The sequence below is a fragment of the Ptychodera flava genome, chromosome 1, assembly GCF_041260155.1.
Source record: "Ptychodera flava strain L36383 chromosome 1, AS_Pfla_20210202, whole genome shotgun sequence".
Classification (NCBI taxonomy): Eukaryota; Metazoa; Hemichordata; class Enteropneusta; family Ptychoderidae; genus Ptychodera; species Ptychodera flava.
The window spans coordinates 2,365,443-2,391,319 of NC_091928.1; the positions used below are offsets into that span (position 1 = coordinate 2,365,443).

Sequence of the window (25,877 nt, forward strand, 5' to 3'; positions counted from 1 at the left end):
GATGTCACATCATTTGATTACAAAGGATTCTAAAGATGATCTTCTTAATTTATTTCAGACATTAATGAATGTGAACAAGATGGAACGTGTAGTCAAATTTGCAGCAACACTATTGGTTCTTACAAGTGTTCCTGTGTCAAAGGTTATGAATTGAAAACAAACAAGAAAAGCTGCAAAGCTCTTGGTAAATATGAATTCTAATCTTAAGATTTCATTTTTGATAAGTCTCAGCCATCATGAGTGACAACTTTTCAAATTTTTCTAAGCCTTACATGTGTAGGACCAGACATGTTTCCTCAGTAAATGATAGCGTCACGTATATCTTTGGAATATTCACCTGTAGTAAAAGATTCTCAAAGAAATTTGCTGGTGATATGACAAACTTGTAGACATTTACAAGTTTAAAGCAAGTAGTTTTTTGTTTACAAATGCTGGGATTAAGAATTTACTGTGCTGCTGACAGATAATGTTTGAAGATTCTTTAAATGCATTTAAAACCAAAGTATATTAAGCAAAAGTAATGATACTATCTTATCATCAAATGTCTGAAATTCCAAATAATACATATTGTGAAGATTTAACCTTTCACTTTGAACATGAGATTGTGAATCAATCATAGTCTTAATATTTTACATTTGCAGGACCTGCACCGTATCTACTTTTTGCAAATAGAATTGACATACGACGTGTTATGCCAGATAAATCTGACTACACATCAATATTAGGAGGGTTAGAAAATGCCATAGCTTTAGATTATCATTCTGAGCAGCAGTTAGTATTTTGGTCAGATGTTACCCTGGATCGCATTAAGAGAGCTTATCTGAATGGAAGTGGTACAATGGATGTAATTGCTACAGGACTTGAAAGTCCAGGTAAGAAGTTGTATCTAAAATCATGATACAGTGTGAAGTTTTACTATGCTCAACAAAACCAAGTTCTGTATCAATGCAATATTTTTTAGAATTTTGAATTATATAATAACCATGTTTTATCCCTCAATTCAGTTGCTGCAGTGCATTTGTACAGCTTTTGTTTTATCTTCCTTATCAGCTGGTATTTTTGTTTACTGAGTGATAGCAAGGATGACATCATGGACAAGCTGTCCACTGTGCTGTGACATACACCTTAGAGTCCTCAGTGTCCTTACATCTAGGGTTCACTGTGTCCTGATGTGTAGGGTTCACTGGCTGTCCACTTTGGCCTGACATCGAGGGTTCACAGGCTGTCTGTCCAAAGTGTCCTAACGTCTAGGATTCACTATCTGTCTGTCCACTGTGTCCTGACATCTAGGGTCTACTGTGTCCTGACATTTTGGGTTCATAGGCTGTCTGTCCAATGTGTCATGACATCTAGGGTCTACTGTGTCCTGACATTTTGGGTGCATAAGCTGTCTGTCCAATGTGTCATGACATCTAGGGTCTACTGTGTCCTGACATTTTGGGTTCATAGGCTGTCTGTCCAATGTGTCTTGACATCGAGGGTCTACTGTGTCCTGACATTTTCGGTTCTCAGTCTTGGATAAGCCATACACATTTTCATGTTGAGACCTCTCTTCAACAGTATGTACACTTTGACAGCCATTTTGCTGAGGCAATATCTCTCTCCTCACATAGAAATCTGAAATGACATGAAGGCATTTTTCATCTGTGGTGTCTTTTTATAAGTTTCCACAGACGAAGAAAAATCTGACATGATCTCGATATTTTTAAAAATAAATTTCATAAAGAATTCATTCAATATAAGAAATCCTCTCAAAAAAGTTTAATTCGGCTAAACTATTATTTCTTGCGGAGTGAATGGCATGATTGCTCTGTATGATTTGCTACAACATTGATGAGTGCCTTAGAGTCAGCATTCCATCATATGAATCATAAAACCCAATTAGAGAGAATTCTGATGATACATACTGTATGTTTGTGACTGTGCTTATAAAGGTTACTTTAGAAATGGTATATTATAATGATAATGTGATTTTCATAATGCTAGGCTTTATGTCCTTGGACATCATTTCAACTACACGTCTCTTAGAATACTATGCCTCCACTATACCGTGTAGGTACACATAAAATCAGGTATTTTGTGAATAGTTGTATAGTTGTCTGTTCATTTACAAATTCATGTGTACAGTAAATGATCCCCATGTCATTCTCATTATTACCATACACCCCCTCTCTCTTTCCAACAAGAGATAAATTCAGGAAAGAAGAAGATAGCTTGTCATTGATTGGTAGATTTTATTCCTTAAACCAGGTGGCATTGCGGTTGATTGGGTGACAGACAAACTATACTGGACTGACTCTGGCACATCAAGAATAGAAGTTGCAACATTAGAAGGTTGGCATAGAAAAGTGATTGTCTGGCAAAATCTGGAAAAGCCAAGAGCAATAGCATTGCATCCAGTGGAAGGGTAAGCTTATAGATATCTTTGTAATTCTGAGTGCTAAATACATCAGAATGGATTGGTGGTTTTAATAAGCAATGGACTAAACTCTCTTTGTCATCATCATATTCCACCTATGTGTGGATGTGTTTTGAAGTGCATCAAACCGTGCACAATAAGTAGAGAATGGTATACTGATTGGAATTGTTCATCAAGATATCTAAGTTGTATAATGGATCATCGTTTCATAATAATTTAGGTATTGATAATTTGTATTCATATCAATTCATGTTTCATCTACTCAGTCCTGAATGCTGCTTTCTGAGCCAGAAAGTAATAAAAATTTGTGAGAACTACAAACAACATGTGTCTACAATCTATATTTCAGTAGATGCAGTTGCCACTTGCAACCTACTTTATTTCTGAAAAGCATTTCAAAGTAAAAAAAAAAGATTTTTGACAGTATGATTATCAGACTTTTTTGACACATTTCATAAAACATGACTGCTTTCAAAGATGAAGGTAGCCATTAAAATTAGAAATACCATTCTTATTTCATGAGATTGTGAAAGTTGTGTCAATAGTTATATAATGTTACAAATACATTTTTGCACCCTTTGTTGCTGGATTAAATTTCTGATCACAGAACAATGTACTGGACCGATTGGGGTAGTACTCCAAAGATTGAACGCGCAGCCATGGATGGATCAAGTCGTAAAGGCGTTGTCAGTGAAGGTTTATTTTGGCCAAATGGACTGACCATAGACTATGCTGGACATCGGTTATACTGGGTTGATGCTAAACATCATATCATTGAAAGTGCTGCTTTAGATGGATCAAAACGGAGAGCAGTTATCAGTCAAGGTAATACTGACAATATGTCTTGTCTCTGTTCAGGTTCATGTATTCCTTTGTATTCCCATATTGCTGACAGTTTATTGCCACTATCTGTGCATCTTTGAACAGACCTGATACATTAGAAGTGACAAACCATTGGAATATTTTGGTACTGTATCATCTATTAAGGGAATTTATTTATTTATAATATTGCCTGCTGTCCATTTACTGATAAAAGATGAAATAAGTACAACTTTGGAATTTGTCTGCATATGGTTGATACTTTGAATTAACCCTTTGAGTGCTCTAATTTTTCCCACCAAAATTTTAGTGCAAAATTTTACCAAATTTTATGAATTTTCCTGTAATTTTTTTGATAATTTTGGACCATATAGAAATCACATTTCCTTGACTACAGTTCTTTATCAAAATTTTACCAAAAATCTGAAAAAATTGGGCAGAGGCATATTCTGTAAAGGCAACAAAAATTGACTTTGGCGCTCAAAGGGTTAAAAGAGAGATGCATCACTTCACATGTGGCTACCATACAGTGATATAGGTATGAAGAAAGAATGCAAAGTTTTTAATGTCAATCACAATCTGACAGATGTGGAGCATACCACGTGTAGGATAGTCTGGTGTAACAGAGAATGACAGAATGAAGTTTTATCTTATTTCACACAGGTCTACCGCATCCATTTGCCATAACTCTGTTTGAAGATTATATTTATTGGACTGACTGGCATACAAAAAGTATAAATAGTGCAAATAAATTCACTGGCAATGATGTTGAAACGATTCATACAAGGTTACACTTTCCAATGGATATACATACTTTCCACCCACAAAGACAGCCAGCAGGTAAGTTTTCACTGCAATGCAACTTCATTATGATATTAATGCATATTTTAATAGCTATCAAGGATGCCATTACTCTACTGTATTTACTGCAGTTACAGGTTTTAGTGGAAGCTGTGAAAGCTTTACAGTTTTTATACATCACATCTTGAGCTGCGCAGCATCACACCTTCATCTGCACAGCATCACACCTTCATCTGCACAGCATCACATACTCATCTGCACAGCATCACATTCTCATCTGCACAGCATCGCATTTTTATCTGCATAGCGTCATATCTCATCTGCATAGCATCATATCTTTATCTACATAGCATCATATCTTCATCTGCATAGCATTATATCCTCATCTGCGTAGCATTATATCTTCATCTGCATAGCATATCTTCATCTGCATAGCATCATATCTTCATCTGCATAGCGTCATATCTCATCTGCATAGTATCATATCTTCATCTGCATAGCATTATATCTTCATCTTCATAACATCACATCCTCATCCATATAACATCTCATCCTCAGTTGCATAGCATCACATCTTCCTCTGCATATCATCACGGATGAGTAGCTGACTTGACATACACTGTAGTTTAGATATGAAAAAGGGACCATCAGAGTTATGAGAAGCGTGTATTGTTGAGTATAGGACTGTGATGGCAATTTGAAACTCCAGACTGTTTGAAAACCGTGATTTCAAGTACATGAATGTCTATGTCAATTGACCTTGAACACTTTAAAATATATTAATGCATTTTCATGCATTGATGTTGCATTTGTATATCAAAAAGCAAATATTATATATAAGTTGCAAAAACAATCACTGAGTTATACTGTAATCAAAGTGAACTTTGTGTAATATTGTGTGTTGCATGCTGAATAGTTGAAAGTGGAATATTTGTAGAGTTATTGTCAAGTTAAACTACCATTAAGGTATATTTTTATTGGCATTCGCTTGACAGCAGCCCAGGTGTTTAAGTTCAACTAAACTGATGATATCAAGGAGTTTAAATATGAGATGATCTAAGGGTCTAAACAACAACTCCAAGGGGTTTAAACACATTTCAGGGTGATTTCTGAACTGTTACCGGGGGTATGTGATTTTAAGATCCCTATATTAGTGACATTCTGGTCATGTGACAAGACCATGCCGCCCCCAAATACATGTAGCACATTTCTTGTGTGCTGCTTTAAAAATCTAGGTCATGGCTAACATCACATAGCATAAAGACACTTTGCAACTGAGTTCATGCTGAGATCAATGACAGTTTGCATGGTTTGCCTTTTGTTTTCTTATTTTCTCAATTCCAAAATGTCTTGGTGTTTGTTAATGTGCCAAATATAAACAAGGAATGTTACAATGAAAACAGGGAGGAACAACTGCCAAACACATTAGATCCAGTGAGGATGTCATTATTGCATGTTGTCATCTTAATACAAACACTGCTTGTATTAGTGAAATGCCACTCTTTAGAATTATGTTGAGAGATCCATTGTTACATGATGTTTTTTATCAATTACAGCAATCAATCAGTGTGGTGAAGATAATGGTGGGTGTAGTCATCTTTGTCTGCCAAACATGTTTTCTTATAGTTGTGCATGTCCTACTGGCTTCAAGATGTTACCAAATGGAAGAACCTGTGCTTCCAGTAAGTATGCTAATCACAATTACCATATTGAATGATAGTGCTAAATTCAAGCCATCACAAAAATGATTTTAAAGTAATCTTTGTAAGGCTAAATGTGCCCTAATGTCACAGATATTTTGAGATATATTAACAAAAATACCACAAAGTATACGTTAGGATGTCAGCACAGTGTCTGGGCCAATGCACAGTGTCTGGCCCAATGTGCAGTGATGGACAATTATGCAAAGTGTTAATTTTAAGAATATATATTGCATTATTTTTGTATTTACCTTCTAATTATACATCATATATTGATGAGTAGCAAATACAGAGCCACCAAAAAGCAATTGTTTTAGTAAGTACATATTCTTTGTCACTGATATACCAGACATGAAACAAGCACAACTGTAAAGCTCTTAAAAGTAGACAATATTTAATATCAGTTGTGGTCTTGTGAGTGATATTTTGTGCGTAGCTGATTACACACATTTGACTGTCAATTTGACTTTGATATTTTGTGCATAGTTGGTAGCCACACAGTGACTGTGATATTTTGTGCATAGTTGGTAGCCCACACAGTGACTGTGATATTTTGTGCATAGTTGGTAGCCCACACAGTGACTTTGATATTTTGTGCATAGTTGGTAGCCACACAGTGACTGTGATATTTTGTGCATAGTTGGTAGCCCACACAGTGACTGTGATATTTTGTGCATAACATGTTACATGCACAGTGACTTGGACACAAGTAGAAGTACAGAGTATTAGATAAGCCAGGCCAATCTTAAGTACAATATGAAGAGACTGCCATGCAGGAAGAATTCATTACTTTATTTCACTTTTCAGGAATCGAACGGTTTTTGGTATTTTGTCGGCGGACAGACATTCGTCTAATTTCATTTGACACTGATGAAAGAGCAGATACAGTAATTCCACTTGAAGGCTTGCGTAGTGCTGTGGCTTTAGACTGGGATCAAGGAGCAGAGCATATCTATTGGACTGATGTAACACTGGATACAATAAACAGAGCAAAATGGGATGGTAGTGAACAAGAGGTAAAGTCAAAACTACTCATGTAAGCTGTTTCAAACATTTTAGGCAGCAAAAATGTTGTAGGTGGCTTTTCCTTCTACCAGTATATGTCAGTTCATCTGTGAAGTGCTTGACTTTCACATATATTTATGTGAAACCACAATTATTAAATTTGCAGAGAAGTAATTTAAAAATAAAACACAAAGCACTTAATTAAATGAGTCTGTAAACAAGACAGTAACCTTCTTTGTATGTAGGAGTGAGACATATTTTATTGACGTCATATATTGTGACGGTTTTAGAAACTTTTGGTGTAAAAGTTGGACAGGATATCAGTATGAAAAACTACCAATGAAACAGCTACCAAGTAGATGATGAGAGAGATGCTGGAAAGATTGATTGATTTGTGTGGTGTGCGTTTTCAGGTGATTGTAGACAGTAGCATGGAAAGTCCAGCTGGTCTGGCTGTGGATTGGATCACCAATAAAATCTACTGGACTGATGCTGGTACTGATAGGATAGAAGTTGCTAATCTTGATGGTTCTGTGAGAAGTATATTAATCTGGGAGAATTTAGACAGACCAAGAGATATCATTGTTGATCATGTTGGAGGGTAAGTGTGTTGTCTCATTATGTTATGTTGCAGATCTCAGTGTGGTGAATTCAAAAATTGAACACAATTTGGCGTTTTGAAGAAGGAAAGTTAAATACAACTTGAAAGAAGAGAAATAAGAGAAACCGAAAATGTTTGCCAGTCACTACCTTCACAAAGCATCTTTTGTTCTACCAAATCAAATATGTGTTCAATAGAAACATTGAGAAACAAATTCTAATAAGTGACATGTTAATTTTGTGGATTTGTAGGCATATATATTGGACAGATTGGGGTACTCCTGCTAAGATTGAACGAGCATCAATGGATGGACAGGATAGAATGGTGATTGTACATGGAGGAGGTCCTGAAAAAAACCTTACATGGCCAAATGGATTAACCATCGACTATGATCAAGACAAACTATACTGGGCTGATGCTGGTTCCAAAACTATAGAGTACTCAGATCTTGATGGTAACAATCGAAGGGTCAGTGTTGTTACTATTTTACCATCACTGAGTAAAGATAAGTTGACATGATTTGCCAAGGTTACACAGGCATGCTGTGTTCAAAAATCTTTATCCTTTGGTGTGGAAATGCTACTCTCATTTAATAGTGGTGATATGAAAAATTATGTTATCATTAAATCATAAAAATATACTGAGATGGAATTTATCTTCTTCAAATGAATTTACAAAAACATGTTCTCCAGTAAAACAATCGACAACAGTAAACTAAATTATTAATGCAGGTAATTAGAATGGTACACTCAAGTATTGATGCTGGTCATTAAACTACTGTTTCTTGAATAGTATTGAAAACTTGTTGATTATATCTTAACCCTTTGAACCCAGCTTGGACATAAATGTCCAATGACATCATAGAGTACCAGGGGATCAGGGTGCAAAGGGTTAATCCTAAACTTTCGTGTTGAGCTGTCATTAGACTAGTTCACTTAAGTATGGATTCTTCCCATTACTATACAAAAGTGTCTCTGATATCTGATATAGTTACTGTATCAAAAATTTGATGATTATGAAAGGAAATACTAAATTTGCAGCATTTTAATGAAAACTTTAATGAAAACTTCCCTTTCTCATTGTTTTGTAATTTGTAGTTTGTTAAATTGGTTGAAAATTTCAGTATGTGCCATGGTTGCTGACAATGGTTAAATGTTGGTATGTAATTGTTTCAGGTCTTTATTAGTACACAACTTCTCCATCCATTTGGACTGGCCCTCTATGAAGACAGCATATACTGGACTGATTGGCAAACCAAGAGCATTCAAAGTGCTGATAAGATTACTGGACTTCAAAGAGAAACTATACGAGCTGACCTAGAAAACTTAATGGATATACACATGTACAATAACAAGAGACCAATGTGTAAGTATTCTGTTTGTAATTTTTACACATCTTATGGATGATCTTGTAATTGTTACACTGGTATAATCCACATATTAGCCAGTCTATCCATCTGATGGATAATTATGTAATTGTTATGTTGGTATTATGGTCACAATGGTTGTATATTCAAGATGTTGACCAGTCTATCCATTAATGATTCTAAACAGTCATCAGTCTTTTAGTTCCTCTGTCAGTGATAAGGAGCTTATCAAATAGGTGGTTGTTGACTGATGTCTGTTGTCTGTTAGCCAGTGTCTGTCAACATTTTACATAACAAGCCTCTTCTTACAATCCATCAGCATGATCCATTTAACATTTGGTGTGCAAGTCCCAAGGGATCACCTTAGTCAGATTTGTTAAAATTGTGATGAAATATGCAAATTTGTAATGTTTTTTGCTACTTTTGCTATTTTTAGTCAATAATCTTCTTCTTCATTACTGCTGGTCAGACAGTTTTAATATTTGTTATACAGGTCCCGAGGGACAAATTGTGATGAAATATGCAAATGTATAATTTTAAGACAATTTTTGGTCATTTGTGCTTAAAATTCTTTACAAATCTTCTTCAAAACTCCTAGTCAAACAGCTTTGATATTTGGTAGATAGGTCACAAGGTATGACCTTAATCAGATTTGTTGAAAGTATGATGGAATTTGCAGATTTATATTTGTAAAGCATTTTTTGCCATAAAAGAGATGGAGATTGTTTCTGAAAAAATGCTAAGCCATGCATGATAAGCCATGCAGGTCCCTCTGTATTAAATCTGCAATTTCTCATTTTGTGGGCAATGTTCCCTGCTTTTGGTCAAAAAATCTGCTCTAATACCACTCTTCCAATTGCTTTGAAATTTTGTATGGAGGTTCCATGGATTGACCTTAGGCAGGTTGTTCAAATCATGGTGAAGTTTGAGTATTTGTATTTTGGGACAATTTTTTCTTTTTTTTGTAAAAAAATTAGCTACTCTGAAACTGCTCGTCAGATTGCCTTGAAATTTGTTATGAGGGTCCCTATGGAAGATCTATGTAAGCTTTACATTGTGGTGAAACCTGCAATACTGTATTTTTGGAGCAACTTTTGTTGGTTTTAGTTGAAAAATTGCAAAAATTTTCTTAGAGAATCCACTCATCTGATTACTTTATATGCAGGTTCCTTGGGGTATGTTACTCAGATTGTCTAAGTTATGATATAGTTATACATGTCATCTATCAGTGTCTCTGAAGACTGAAGGTTCATTTTATTATTGACTCTTACAGTGCAAACAATGTGTCAGGTTGACAATGGAGGCTGTAGTCACCTATGTCTGTTAGCTCCGGAACCCAGGGGATATGGTTGTGCCTGTCCTACTGGAGTGCTGATGAGTAACGATGGCAAGACATGCCATCCAGGTCAGTATCACACACACTCACATGCAATATCACATAGACACACTTGCCGTCCAGGCCAGTATCACACACATTCACATGCCATCCACGTCAGAATCAGTATCACATAGACATACATGCTATCCAGATCAGTATTACACAGACACACATGCCATCCAGATCAGTATCACACAGAAACACATTCACATTCATACACCTGTGTATAAACGGTTTTAACTGTTAGACTACCAGACCTTGGTACATATCCATATTGTTCTTCTATTATCATAAACCTTGCGGTCAGAACGCTTCTTGCAACATTTGAGTGACACTCTTTTTTGAACGTGTCAAATTAACTTAAAAAATACTTTTAAATCAAAGAGTTTCTTCATATATTTCCACATATTATTCCAGGAATACTGTTAATTCCAAAAGTAACAAGACACCAGTACTCCTATAGATGTGAGGAAATACTGTTTGTATTAAAATCAAAACTGTTATCATAAAATGACCTGCTCTGTTAATGATTCATGCAACCTACAGTTCTGCTTTTAATGTTTCTACATCCTACCACACTACATTTTTTGTCAAATGATTACTTCACCTCACTGTAATAACAGGTTTGAACCTGTCAAAGAACAAACTGACAATTTGGGTGCATTTTGTTTTGCAGGAATGAAGAATTTCCTAATATTTGCATGTCGGACTGATATCCGTGCAGTATCTCTAGATGTGCCTTACTATGCTGATGTAGTTTTGCAAGTAGGGGAGATGAAGAATACTATTGCTATTGATGTTGATACTGTTAATGGTTAGTATCTTGTCAGCATCTCATTTATTGCATCATTAGCATTACCTAGGCAATTTTAGAAATTGGCCTGTATTTATTGTTGAAATATTTGTCAAAGTGATGTGATTCAACATATCTTCCACTTGTTACCTAGGACATGTGTACTGGACTGAGAGTGTCACTGATACCATTCAGAGAGCATCTATGGATGGAAGTTATGTGGAAACTGTCATTAATTCCGGACTAGAAACAACAGATGGATTGGTTATAGATTCCATTGGAAGGAAAATGTACTGGACAGATACAGGAACCAATCGAATTGAAGTGTCTAATTTGGATGGCAGTATGAGAAAAGTCTTAATCTGGGAAAATTTAGACAATCCTCGTGCCATTGCTCTTCACTATGATGCTGGGTAGGTCATTAGATTTTGCTTTTTCAGTAAATTACTCTGTATAAAACCATAGAAAGCCCGTTAATTTATGCAGCAATTAATTTCTGTCATGAGTATGTATAAAATCATATTTATCTAGACATGTTTTCAATATGAACCGTTAATGGCTGTTTTTTCCTACTGAAATGTAGGTTACATGTCCATTTGTTATGTTTGAATGTAAAGACATTGTTATGCATATGTACATAAGGTGCGTTATTTAAAGCGTCAACATTTGAACTTTGTACACTCAGCATCCATGAATATCACTGAGCCCTATCTTCTGTATGAAAACAATAAGATTTTCTGAAGGGAGACTCCTAAAGTTGCTAAAAATAGGACCCCCTAGGATTGTGTTGATGTGTTCAGAGGGTCCCTAACTCTTCCATAATGCCAATATGCAATTTGTTTTCCCATTCACTTATTCTCTTTGTTCACCCAATAACAAAATGTAACACCAACAAGCTACAAGCACATCACCTATGGTGCAAAGCCTTTCCATATGCTGCACCTAAAATATACATTCAACTCACTTCAGCAGGATGTGCAAGAATCAACAGCTTTGCCAACGCTGAAAAGAACATTGAAAACTTGTCTTATCAGGAGAGTTTACATTATGGTGAACGCCATTATGTATTAAAGAGTAAAACCTTGGACTTAAGATTTGTACTACAGCGTATATATAGCTTGTTGGTTGAAATCTATTGATTTATCAATGTTGAAGGAAAACATTTCAGGAAAATCTGTCATGTTTTTGTTTGTGAATGGAGTAAATATAGTGTGAGTAACTGAATGCATCGAAAAGTGTTTTGACCACAAAACCCATGTAGTTTGGATTGTTGTGTATCTGGATGGTGTCATGGAATCATACAGGAACACACTGTCAATAATAATAGGCTTCACCAAGTTTGATAATAAATTTCAATCAAACTGGGCAGAAAAGAAAACTCAAAACTCAAGATGTACTGAGAGGAAATCTAGTGAAAACAGCTGTGTGACTCCTGAATAAGAACCAGCTACAGTCTTTTGCAGATGTAAAGATCATGATGATGAACCTTAACACAAATTACCAAAAAATTAAATTATGACAATGAAAGTATTCATCTTTCATGTTTTTTGAAGGTATATGTATTGGACTGATTGGGGCACTGATCCAAAGATTGAAAGAGCATATATGGATGGCACTCATAGGGAAGTTATAATTAACTCTGATTTAGGATGGCCAAATGGTCTGACCATTGATAGACCTGGCAAGCGATTGATTTGGGCTGATGCAAGAACTGAGGTAATTATCATTTGTGGAGTAAAATTGTATTGTAAAATTGTATGTATCAGGTTAAGTATCAGGACATGCATGTGTCTCATGAAATGTTTGCATGGAGAAGTTGTGAACAGAAAGAATGGTTATATAATTATCATAATGATTGTCTTACTAGTCGTGTAGTTGTGGCACTATTTTATCGTGGTCAGTATAGTAGTTGTCTTGCTTTCGTGAGAAAATGTTACTATTGCTATTTTTTGCTCACGTGTTCACACGTTAGTATATGTCGCAGCAATGTCTGTCTGTCTATGTGTCTGTCTGTCTGTCTGTCTGTCTGTCTGTCTGTGTGCTCGATATCTCGAAAATGGCTCATCAGATCAGAATCAAATCTGGTACATAGATTCAGTTTGCAAATGGCAAGAACTGATTATTTTTTTTGCGGTTGTTGCTTTTTCACTTTTTGCTCATTTGCATAATTAATGATTTTAGAAAAACGAATATTCATTGAGAATGACTGAACACATTCTGATGAGATTTGCTACAAATGTTGATCACACCATAATGTATCAGACATGACAGATATTAAGGGTTGACATGAAAGATAATTGCTAATTTGCATATTTAATGAACTTTCCTAATAATTGGCTGGATTAAAATTGATGAAACTTGGTATATATATTGAAGATACTATGATATCAACATTATTGAAAGTCATTAATCAGTTTTACTTCAGCCAATTCCTAATATGCATATTTAATGAACTTTCCTAATTAGGGATATATACTGGGATTTTCTTGATCACAGTTGGCAAAACATCCAATTTACATTGATGGTTATACCAGGTTATAACAATATTGAAAGTCATTTCGCATTTTCATTTAATTTATAATTTGTATATCTAATAAACTTTAGCCAGTAAGTATTATTCTCCACCTCATCATTAATACAAGGTATCATTGCCATTCGGCTGTAAAAAAAGAAAAAGAGAGAAAACTGTCGTGCATTTGAACAAGGACACATGCCAAGAATGCTTGGATTGAGCTTCCAAATACCAGCATTCACATTTAGAAGAGTGCCCTCTGTGTCAATAACTAGAAGCAAAAAATGCCAGTTTTTAGACTGAAAAGTTTTCAGCTTGCAATTCCAATGATAATGATGGCATAATATGTCCTTATTAAACACACTGGGTTCTTAAAATGCAAGATGTTATGCACAAAGATTGCCAATTATGTCAAACTTTTTGACAGATTAAAAGAAAATCTATACCTACCTGGGTGTGACAAAGCTTGTGTGAACCAAGCGCATTAGTAGGCGACCAAGTAAACTGCTGGGTGTTTGAATTTATTGTTCATGCTTGCACAGTGGTCCTGCTAATGTATATAGCAAGTAACAATTCATTTCATTTTATTCTCTCTTATTACTTTGTCATAAATCAATACTATTAGAGACATTATGAATGTCGACTATGCATCTTCAGACAGAAATAAGATTTCCAATTTTAATCTCTGGTGCGACACGTAGGGCTGAACCCTATATGATATTATTTTTAGTATCAATACTTTTCAGTGTTCAAACAATTTTGTTTGAAACTCACTTCATTTATTTTTAATAGTTAATTGAATCGGCGGGATTAGATGGTGAGGAGAGAATGATTCTTGTGAGAGACGTACCTCATCCGTATGGTCTAACCATTGCTGGTAACCACATCTACTGGACTGATTGGCAAACAAGGAGCATACACAGAGCCAGTAAAATTGATGGCTCAGGGCAAATAACAATCAGTGCAAATATTGCTGGTCTTATGAATATTCATGCTGTACAAATTGGAGATAGTCATGGTAAGTGGTTTGTATGTATGTGACATAATGCAGTGGGAGTGTGTACGTGATATGTTTTGACTAATGACTCAGCATATCATTTCTTTATAGCATTAGGAGAACTGCGCATATCAGGCATTTAAACGTACCGATATCCACGAATGTATTAATCTTGTATTTGTCTATGAACACTGCCAAAAATCAGATATGTTAATCATCTTAATCCATGTTGATCAGAACAAGTTACATCAACCTTTCCTACATTTGCTTGAAAAAAATGAAATGTTAAAATTATAATGGCAGGTTAACACAAAGTGGTAGAAGTCAGTGTCTTAGAATCACATACACTGTACCATTCTTAATATCATCATCTGTCAATGTCTCAGAATCACATACTGTATACATTGAACCATTCTTAATATCATCATCTGTCAGTGTCTTAGAATCACATACTGTATACACTGTACCGTTCTTAATATCATCATCTGTCAGTGTCTTAGAATCACATACTGTATACACTGTACCATTCGTAATATCATCATCTGTCAGTGTCTTAGAATCACATACTGTATACACTGTACCATTCTTAATATCATCATCTGTCAGTGTCTTAGAATCACATACTGTATACACTGAACCATTCTTAATATCATCATCTGTCAGTGTCTTAGAATCACATACTGTATACACTGAACCATTCTTAATATCATCATCTGTCAGTGTCTTAGAATCACATACTGTATACACTGTACCATTCTTGATATCATCATCTGTCAGTGTCTTAGAATCACATACTGTATACACTGTACCATTCTTAATATCATCATCTGTCAGTGTCTTAGAATCACATACTGTATACACTGAACCATTCTTAATATCATCATCTGTCAGTGTCTTAGAATCACATACTGTATACACTGTACCATTCTTGATATCATCATCTGTCAGTGTCTTAGGATCACATACTGTATACACTGTACCATTCTTAATATCATCCAGTGTTCTCACCAGGCCGTGATTCCGCGACATTCTCGCGTCTATTTCTGTTTTGTCGCGGATTTCTGGGCCGTGCGCCAATAGTGGCGCGCATTTGAAATTATAAACTTTCGTGGAGCCAGCCGTATTGCCGGCCGGCCGTATCGTGCGTATATACAGCCAGTACTTCTCACCATGGACGTAAATGATTTACGCGAGTAATTACACTTCCTGGTTGACAATGAGGCAATCTGGAAGCAATGCCCGTCAGAGGGCGTACTTAAACCATAGACTCTCGAGAAAAACGAGAGTCTATGCTTAAACCACAGTCACTTGTGATTCCATACATGATGACCGCTGTGTGGTATGCATTATGTATACCACAGAGTGGCCATTGTGTATTGAACCACAAGAGACTGTGGTACTGACGCACTGGATGTGTTTGCGTAGCATATGTCCACGGAATTCGCAGAAGCTGGAGGCATCACGGGCAGGATCAATATTTTCTTAGACTACGACAATAATAATCCGAACTACGAAAACACAAAAATGTAAAGCTTGTATATCCCTAAGGAATTACATGAACATTTTTTGAAAACAATGAACTCGAAGCTGGTCGCATTATACCGTAGGTTCCGCATGGCAACCAGGATATAGACGGGCGTGACGTGACAGTGTTCGTGCTGTTGAGATTCAGTTGATTTTTGTTCTCAAAAAATAACGCAACTTTGTCTGAGATATTTTTTAGGTCTTTGCTATGTTTGAAATCGTGTATAAACTTCCCGGGAGGTACGTGTTGTGTGATGCCATCAAGCATTTGCTCCGTTTCTCATCCACTCAACCTAGTACCTACGACTGGAAATGATTGACACCTTGTCCACTACCGATTGCTGACATTATTCCAAAAGTAGTAGAGGTTTTAACGTGGAATAATTGGAGAAAAGTTCTCTTATTTTGCAAAAGAATTATCAATTCTTGGCTTGTGCATGTGATATGTATATTATTCTAGGCGAACTCATAAGTGAGAACATGGACGTCTACTTTAACGTCCATGCGTCGATCAATTGGCAAAATTTGTAGCCTTGGCTGGCGGCTGAAATTTCATGTCAAAATGTGATGATTATTTACAAACATCATAGGGATATGTTTCCTAATCTAAATAGATGCCATAGAACTGATTTGGCCTGTTCATTCTGCTGACTGTGAAAGGGGATTTAGTGTGCAAAACAACGTAACTTATGACAGAAATCAACTTTGAGCTGAACGGCTGGACACTCTAGCAACTATGATGGTAGAGGGCCCCGAAATGGAATAGTTCAACTTTATCAGTGCACTTTCACACTGGAAAGAACAAAAGTCCCATAGAATTTTCATTATTAGTAAAAGGCACTAATATTCAATATCAGTTGATGTGTTTACCAAGTGTTTATAAAAAAGTTGTTAAGGTGAATGAGTAAGTTGTTTAGTGCTTTATTTTAACAATCTTAATCAATTGTTTTCATCTGACCTTGGTAATTTTATCCTGTGAGCTTCCTCCCCCTCCCCCCCCAAAAAAGAAAAAGAATAAAGAATGATAAAAGTGTTTATCCTAAGGATAAAAAACAAATGCTATAATTTTTGTGATGCAAACCCACAAACAAATACTTTATTAACACATATCATCCCATGACAGGGATGAAAAGGGATACAACAATTCAGAAAAAGAAAGATTTACCATGCCTCAGAAATCCCCCTGAAAATACAAGGAAAAAAGTCTCAAGGAAAACAGTAAATAAAATATCGCAAAAACAGAGATAAAGATTACAGTCAGTGCAACCATGTGGAAGAAATACCAGATGGCAAACCTGTGTTTGTGTTGTCCAGTACATATTTTTAATTCATTCCCCTCATTATATTGTTGCAGGTAATAATGTATGCGGACAAGATAACGGTGGTTGTAGTCATCTTTGCCTTCCAAGACCTAAAGGATATAAATGTGCTTGTCCCACTGGTATCAAAATGAAAGATGATGGTGTCACATGTTATGATGGTATGTATATGCGATGGCAAATAAATGTCTGAGGTAGTATGGGCCTCAAAAGTGGAAGACTTAACCTTTTACTCAAACTTTCCACTAGAAAAGTTTTAAGCATTGTCTTTCAAAATTGAGAAAAAAATTTTTGGTCACTCTACAAATTTTGGTACCAGAGAAACAAATTATCTTAAATTTACTGATAAAGCTGTGTTTTAACGCTATGGGAAAATTAAATTTTGGATTTGAACTAAAAATAACATTGTGAAAACTTTATTTAGACCAAGAGGTTCAAAATAAGCCCAAGAGGTAGATCAGAAAGTATTGTAAAAAATTCAAACATCTGAATATCAGTCCCGGAGGTGCATTTTGCCTTAAAGATACAATTAAGGCAGGACTGATTATAATATTTCAAAATAATATGACAAGAAAATGCTCTGTGACATGTGTCTGCAAATGATAGCATTGTCTCAACAAGCAACTGACTTGGTCAGTTAATGCTTGTGATAAAGTTGACAATTAGGCATGCCTGGATTGACTTTCTCATGGATACAATTTCAGTGACAAGAATTCAAATGAAAGTATATTTACTCATGATTGTAGCAGTTAATTTGATCAGTTTTTAGCTCATATTTGGTATGTATATAAATACCAAAAAGAGCTTATATGGTGAGTCGGTGGCGTCTGTATGTATGTACCGGTGTGTATGTGCGGATGTACGTCCGCCACATGCAAAAGCTCCAAAACCGCCGCAACTACCATCTCAGTATTTGGTGTACAGGTTGACCCAGTGTCAGTCAGTGTCAAAAATATGCAAATGAGGTAAGAAAAAGGGGAAATCCTGCAAATGTGCAGGAGTGGAAGCATTAACTTAAACAGCCCAATTTGAGTCAGAGCTTCTATGATCTCTAACCTATTTGTATGCAGTATACCTATAGTATTATGTGTAGGAGTGGTGGCATTAAATGAAACAGATTATGAGTCCTTTCCTGTCATTGTTCATAAACTGTTACATATTAGCAGACCTGCTCAAACTAAGAGGGACTGTGTTGAAACATTCCTCTGCTATGGATGTTGCTAAAGTTGACCTCCAGTACCTAAAGTTTCAGACCTTATTTACTTTTGTCATTCTTGTTTTTCTGGTTTAAATATTTCTGGAATGGAGTGATTCCAACCAAATATGAGCACACTGTCCTCGACGGTATTTTTCTGGTCTCCTTATAGTACCCCACAGATTCGACTTTTGTCACACTGGTTTTGATTTTTGTATGCAGGATTATGTCACTGAATGATAAATCATATATTCTTCCTTTTTGAAGCTCCAAATACTTATCTGCTTTTTGCAAGTCGTGATAGTATTCGGCGTATTTCTATGGATACTGCTGACAAGACTGATGTAGTCTTGGAGTTACCTGACCTTCACAATGCCATCGCTCTGGACTTTGATATCCGTGAGAAAAAAATCTACTACACTGATGTGTTCCTTGATGTTATCAGGTAATTATTCATTGTCACAATTTATTATGAAATCAACTGTCTGATAATCATTTATTGTAACAATTTATTATGAAATTATGAGTCTGATAATCACTCATTGTCACAATATGAAATAAACAGTCTAATGCTACCTTAGGCTGTCATGCATGCAGATTTTGTAAACTGATGTTTTGATATGACTCAATAACCTCCACCTTATGACAGTTATCAACCTATTGGCCTCATGTCTGCATGATATTATACAGTGTGTGTGTCAGCTAGGAGCCATGTATGCAGTGTAGAAACGAGATGCATATTTCCTCCAGAATTCTCTCAATTTATCACAATAGAGACTTTACCAAGAACAAAAGCATTGTTTCTTATGCACTGTCTCTGTTCCAGAAAGATGTTGTGGCAACATTTGTTTCATCAAAACAATAGGAAGCACAGATAATACAGAATGGAACAAAAGATATTGCAGGATTTGCAAGCCACAACAATAGACCACACTTTGGGCATACGTCATCACTAATTACTAAATGGGGCTATTTGTGAAATTGTTAAATGTGAATGGCAGGTGTTGTATTGCCCTTCCAATGCATAGAAAGTGAATCCAAGTAAATAGACAGACATTAGCTCCAATTACAAGGCCTGTTAGATACTGTAAGTTGCGACTACATTAACAATACAAAGACTTGTTTGATACTCTAAGCTATGACCACATCAACAAAACAAACCCCTGTGGATAACAAAAGTAACTCTTTGTGTATCTGCTTTCAAACATGTATTCATTCATTTGTAATACTTATCAAGTTTTTAGTGTACAACAACATATCTTCATCAGCTGACACTATTGGTACATAAATTTGTTAGAACATGTGGAATCATTTGTGCCAAATTTCTCTTTGTACAGACGAGCAGACTTTAATGGCAGCAATATGGAGAATGTTATTGATTCAGCATTGACCACAGCTGATGGTATAGCTGTCGACTGGGTGAATCGAAACTTGTATTTTACTGATACTGGTAGAAATAAATTAGAAGTATCTCGACTTGATGGATCATCTAGAAAAATACTTGTATCAGTAAATCTTGACGAGCCCCGAGCAGTCGCTGTCTATCCTAGAAAAGGGTAAGTGATATCAACCTTATCTTGAGATAGGTGTAATTCAGGGTTTTCAATAAACTCCCATATAGACTTGAGATAGGTGTCTTACAGGGTTTTCAATAAACTTCCATATAGACTTGAGATGGGTGTCTTACAGCATTTTCAATAAACTCCCATATAGACTTGAGATAGGTGTCTTATAGGGTTTTCAATAAACTCCCATATAGACTTGAGATAGGTGTCTTATAGGGTTTTCAATTAACTCCCATATAGACTTGAGATATGTGTCTTACAGGGTTTTCAATTAACTCCCATATAGACTTGAGATAGGTGTCTTACAGGGTTTTCAATAAACTCCCATATAGACTTGAGATAGGTGTCTTACAGGGTTTTCAATAAACTCCCATATAGACTTCAGATAGGTGTCTTACAGGGTTTTCAATTAACTCCCATATAGACTTGAGATAGGTGTCTTACAAGGTTTTCAATAAACTCCCATATAGACTTGAGATAGGTGTCTTACAGGGTTTTCAATAAACTCCCATATAGACTTGAGATAGGTGTCTTATAGGGTTTTCAATAAACTCCCATATAGACTTGAGATAGGTGTCTTACAGGGTTTTCAATAAACTCCCATATAGACTTGAGATAGGTGTCTTACAGGGTTTTCAATTAACTCCCATATAGACTTGAGATAGGTGTCTTACAAGGTTTTCAATAAACTCCCATATAGACTTTAGATAGGTGTCTTACAGGATTTTTAATAAACTCCCATATAGACTTGAGATAGGTGTCTTACAGGGTTTTCAATAAACTCCCATATAGACTTGAGATAGGTGTCTTATAGGGTTTTCAATAAACTCCCATATAGACTTGAGATCGGTGTCTTACAGGATTTTCAATAAACTTTCATATAGACTTGAGATAGGTGTCTTACAGGGTTTTCAATAAACTCCCATATAGACTTGAGATAGGTGTCTTATAGGGTTTTCAATTAACTCCCATATAGACTTGAGATAGGTGTCTTATAGGGTTTTCAATAAACTCCCATATAGACTTGAGATAGGTGTCTTACAGGGTTTTGCAATAAACTCCCATATAGACTTGAGATAGGTGTCTTACAGGGTTTTCAATAAACTCCCATATAGACTTGAGATAGGTGTCTTACAGGACTTTCAATTAACTCCCATATAGACTTGAGATAGGTGTCTTATAGGGTTTTCAATAAACTCCCATATAGACTTAAATATAAAATGCTTCATGTGGTAATTTCACAAGAGAATAGAAAGAATAAAAATTATTATATCCCATAATTCTTTGACAACTTTACAAAAGTTTAAGTGTAATAATAATCGATATAATGCACAACAGCAGGCCACTGTTCAACCACTGAATCACAGAGTTACACAATTTACTATATGTCAACAAGGACCAATAAAATGACAATTTCAATGGTTTGTTATGTTCAACACTGATTTTTTTTGTTTCAGTCTGTGAAAGTTACTTTCATTAAATCCATAAAAGGTCATGAAAATCACTAAAGTTCAAACTTTCTTCTATGAGTCAATCCAACAAAATTGCACCATTTAATATGTGTTCCCAGGGTTTCAAATAGACTGGATTGTACTCTTTTGTAATTTACCTAATTATCATTAAATGCAAATTGTTTTGAATTTTATCAGTAATTGCTATTTAAATTGTTTCAACATGTCATGTGTTTGTCCTTTTCTTTCACTCAGCAAATTGTCAAGCTGACATTTCTCTTCGTTGATGTCTCTTTAGGTTTCTATTTTGGTCAGATTGGGGAATGCATCAAAGATTGAGAAAGCTTATTTAGATGGATCAAGTCGTCGTAGTTTAATCACACTGATCTTGGCTGGCCAAATGGTCTTAACAGTGGATTATGATTCCAAAAGACTTTACTGGGCAGATGCTCAATTGGATAAAATAGAGACTTCAGATTTGAATGGAAAAAACAGAGTGTTACTTACAAACCTAGTCACTCATCCTTTTGGATTGACTTTGGTAAGATTTGATGTTGTTTTTCATCTTGCAAATCTCAAGTGAATATGGACTCTTCTAAGCATTTTCTTTCTGGAAAATAATTGTTACTGTTATAATAAGTAACTTCCCTGACCAATGACGAATGGAATATAAGATGAATAGAGTTTAGCCTTCATCTTTCATTGATCCACACAAGAGTTAGTAATACTACTACACTCTCCTACCCGATGATAATAAAGCTACTACTGTCCCCTCAAAGCAATGAAGCTACCTCTTCTCTCTCTGCCCCCCCCTCCCAAAAGAAAAAAAATGTAATCGTGTATGGATGAGGTCCTAGTGAGCAATGTAATAGACAAGAGTTTCATACTACACGTACTGAACCCTCATCCATACAGGGTTATACTACACGTACTGAACCCTCATCCATACTACACGTACTGAACCCTCTTTCATACTACACGTACTGAACCCTCATCCATACTACACGTACTGAACCCTCATCCATACTACACGTACTGAACCCTCATCCATACTACACGTACTGAACCCTCATCCATACTACACGTACTGAACCCTCATCCATACTACACGTACTGAACCCTCATCCATACTACACGTACTGAACCCTCATCCATACAGGGTTATACTACACGTACTGAACCCTCATCCATACTACACGTACTGAACCCTCATTCATACTACACGTACTGAACCCTCATCCATACTACACGTACTGAACCCTCATCCATACTACACGTACTGAACCCTCATCCATACTACACGTACTGAACCCTCATCCATACTACACGTACTGAACCCTCATCCATACTACACGTACTGAACCCTCATCCATACAGGGTTATATTAAATCTGAAGTATTTAATCATTTACTTTCCTCTGTTACGTGAACATTTTGCATCAATTAGAGTTAATTTTCTGGTTTGAAGACAAGTAGCATGATATGAATCAAATGCACTATGTCTGGAATGAAATTGTCAAAAGATTCACATGCAAAAGTGGATGTCAAAACTTGTTCTTTTTCGTCTAAGAAAACTCTAAGTTATTTTGACACAGGTGAATGTTGATGGGATTTACTTAATGTATGATAGCAGAATAGATTTTGACATAGTCACTTCAAATTGCACATTTCCCCATAAATTTCTTTGTTTACATCAGATTTATCAGTAGGTCAAAGGTCAAACATTACTAACATATCATTTGCATTGGAACTCTGCCACTGCTAATATTTAACCAATAATGTACTGCCCTTCCGGCTCATAATGGATGAAAGCAAACTTTACACAACATAATGTACAAGGCTCAACCAAGTACATTATGGAGTGCAAATTTTGCGGGAGTCCATAATGGGCAAGGATAGGGTACATTATCTCCATTATTTTATACTTTTGGCAGTGCCTTGGAATATGTAGTCGTAGTAAACATGTGGGGCCACATTGCAGAATGATTGGATATCAGTAGTAATATCATAGGGGATGATGTTACAAAATTCACTGGTGTTGACAAAGTCATGATATAATTAGAGTTATTGCTAGAGCCAAATGGGTTACGGCAACAGGTGTACAATACTGTTTCATCCATTAAAAGAGTAATTTTATGGGTGTTTGAATTTCAGTATGGTAATACTTTGTACTGGACTGACTGGCAAACCATGGCTATTGAAACTGCCAACAAAAACAATGGAAAAGAGAGAAGTAGTATTCAGAGCCATATGGAAGGATTAATGGATATACACATGGTTTCATCACTTCGACAACCTAGTAGGTGTACACATCTCTGTGTTCTGGTATCTTTCTCCATGTATAAGTTATGAATTCAGATGTTACAGAATTGGTTTGTTGAACAAATGGAAGTCTGTAACACTGTATACATTAGAGCATAAGAGTGTGAATGGCCATGATGCAGAGATCAGCAAGATGGATTGTCATTTTGTTCAATTATTGTTTAGTCCCAACGGACACTGTCCGGGGGGACTTCTAGGTTTGGTCATGTCCGTGCGTCCGTCCGTTCACGCAGATATCTCAGACATGCCCTGGTCAATTTCTTTCAAACTTTGCACAAGGATAGTACCCTACCCCATACAGATGCACATCGATTTGTTTCACAATGCGATCAAATTTGGCCGTGTTGAGGGCTTTTTAGTTTACACCTCCATAGACTCCCATGTATGAGTCCGTTATCCCTATATACCAAATATAAGACATCCAGCTCTATTGGCTTGCTCAGAATTAGATATGTCTTTAGTTATATCTTTAGTTTCTCATCGTATTCATATTGCAAAAAGGATGCAGTGACACAGTTTTTAGTCCCCACGGATGAAGTCCAGGGGGCTTATAGATTGGGTCATGTCCGTCCGTTCACGCAGATATCTCAGATATTTTGACAAAATGTCACGTGACCTCGGTGACCTCAAATATACATATTTGTCCATAACTCAGTAACCACAAATGCTACACCCTTCATATATGGTATGATGGGACACCTTATGACGCCACATATTGTACCTCAATTATTATGCACATATCTAATTTTGAGCGAGCCAATAGAGCTAGAGGTCTGATTATTGGTATATAGGGATTATTTTAGCAAAACAATTTTTTTGACAAAATGTCACGTGACCTCGGTGACCTTTGACCTGAAATATACATATTTGTCCATAACTCAGTAACCACAAGTGCAACACCGTTCATATATAGTATGATGGGACACCTTATGACGCCACATATTGTACCTCATTAATTATGTGCATATCTAATTCTGGGCAAGCCAATAGAGCTGGACGTCTGATTTTTAGCTCATATTTGGTTTTATATATAAATACCAAAAAGAGCTTATATGATGAGTCTGAGCGGCGTCTGTGTCTGTATATTTGTGGGTATGTGCGGATGTATGTCAGTCACACACAAAGGCTCCCATACCGCCAAAGCTACCATCTCAGTATTTGATGTACAGGTAGATGTAGGGGTTGAGATGTGAATTTGTTCAAATTAACACATCAGTGTGAAAAATGTGTAAATGAGGTAAGAAAAAGGGAAATACTGCAAGTGTGCAGGAGTGGTGGCAGTGGACTGAATCAGCCCACACATATGAATAAGAGGATTTTGACCTTTAACCTATTTGTATGCAGGGTACCTATTATATTTGGGAGTCATAGCAGTAACTGAAACAGCTAATTTGTCATTTCCTGTCATTGTTTATGAACTGTGACATATTAACAGATCTGCTGAAACCATATGGATGTCTATTTTTGTACATCCATGGTAGAAAGATTCTCTGCTATGCATGTTGCTAAAGTTGACCTTCAGTACCTAAAGTTTCAGACCTTATTTACTTTTGTCATTCTTAATTTTCTGGTTTAAATATTTCTTGTTGTTTTTCTGGTTGTTTTTCTTGTTGTTTTTCTGGTTGTACTGTGCAGAAATTGTCATAAAATCAATGCATAATTTTCCTGCACTGAACAGATAGAAATAACACTTATTGTTGATCTTTGGTATGTACCAATTCTGATCAAATTTGAGCAACACCGTATAATTGCGGTATTTTTGGTATATAGGGATAACTATAGAATAGAAATTTTTTGACCAAATGTCATGTGACCTCGATGACTTTTTACCTGAAATATACGTTTATGTCAATAAATAAGTAACCACAAGTGCTATGTCCTTTATATTTAGTAGGATGGGAGACCTTATGACAACACACGCTTTAACTCATTAATTATGCACATATCTAATTCTGGGCAAGCAAATATTTATTTATTTTATTTATTTATTTATTTATTTATTTATTTCGAGAGCCAGCTCATATAGAGCTAGAGGTCTGAATTTTGGCATATAGGGATTAATTAGCAATACAATTTTTTTTTCAAAGTGTCACATGACCTCGGTGACCTTT

General features: G+C 35.9%; 1 protein-coding gene across 1 annotated transcript in view; it reads left to right on the top strand.

The window, feature by feature from the left end:
• The window catches only part of LOC139117476 (low-density lipoprotein receptor-related protein 4-like), a 120,319-nt gene that overhangs the window by 86,351 nt on the left and 8,091 nt on the right, over positions 1–25,877 (top strand). The window contains 21 exon segments of the mRNA XM_070680651.1: positions 59–184; positions 642–872; positions 2,251–2,407; positions 3,027–3,244; positions 3,902–4,078; positions 5,596–5,721; positions 6,547–6,755; positions 7,158–7,345; positions 7,597–7,813; positions 8,521–8,710; positions 9,985–10,116; positions 10,766–10,903; positions 11,037–11,295; positions 12,436–12,598; positions 14,187–14,412; positions 17,270–17,395; positions 18,697–18,874; positions 19,767–19,985; positions 21,744–21,766; positions 21,769–21,986; positions 23,599–23,743. Of these exon segments, the coding sequence (XP_070536752.1) occupies positions 59–184; positions 642–872; positions 2,251–2,407; positions 3,027–3,244; positions 3,902–4,078; positions 5,596–5,721; positions 6,547–6,755; positions 7,158–7,345; positions 7,597–7,813; positions 8,521–8,710; positions 9,985–10,116; positions 10,766–10,903; positions 11,037–11,295; positions 12,436–12,598; positions 14,187–14,412; positions 17,270–17,395; positions 18,697–18,874; positions 19,767–19,985; positions 21,744–21,766; positions 21,769–21,986; positions 23,599–23,743 (3,666 nt within the window).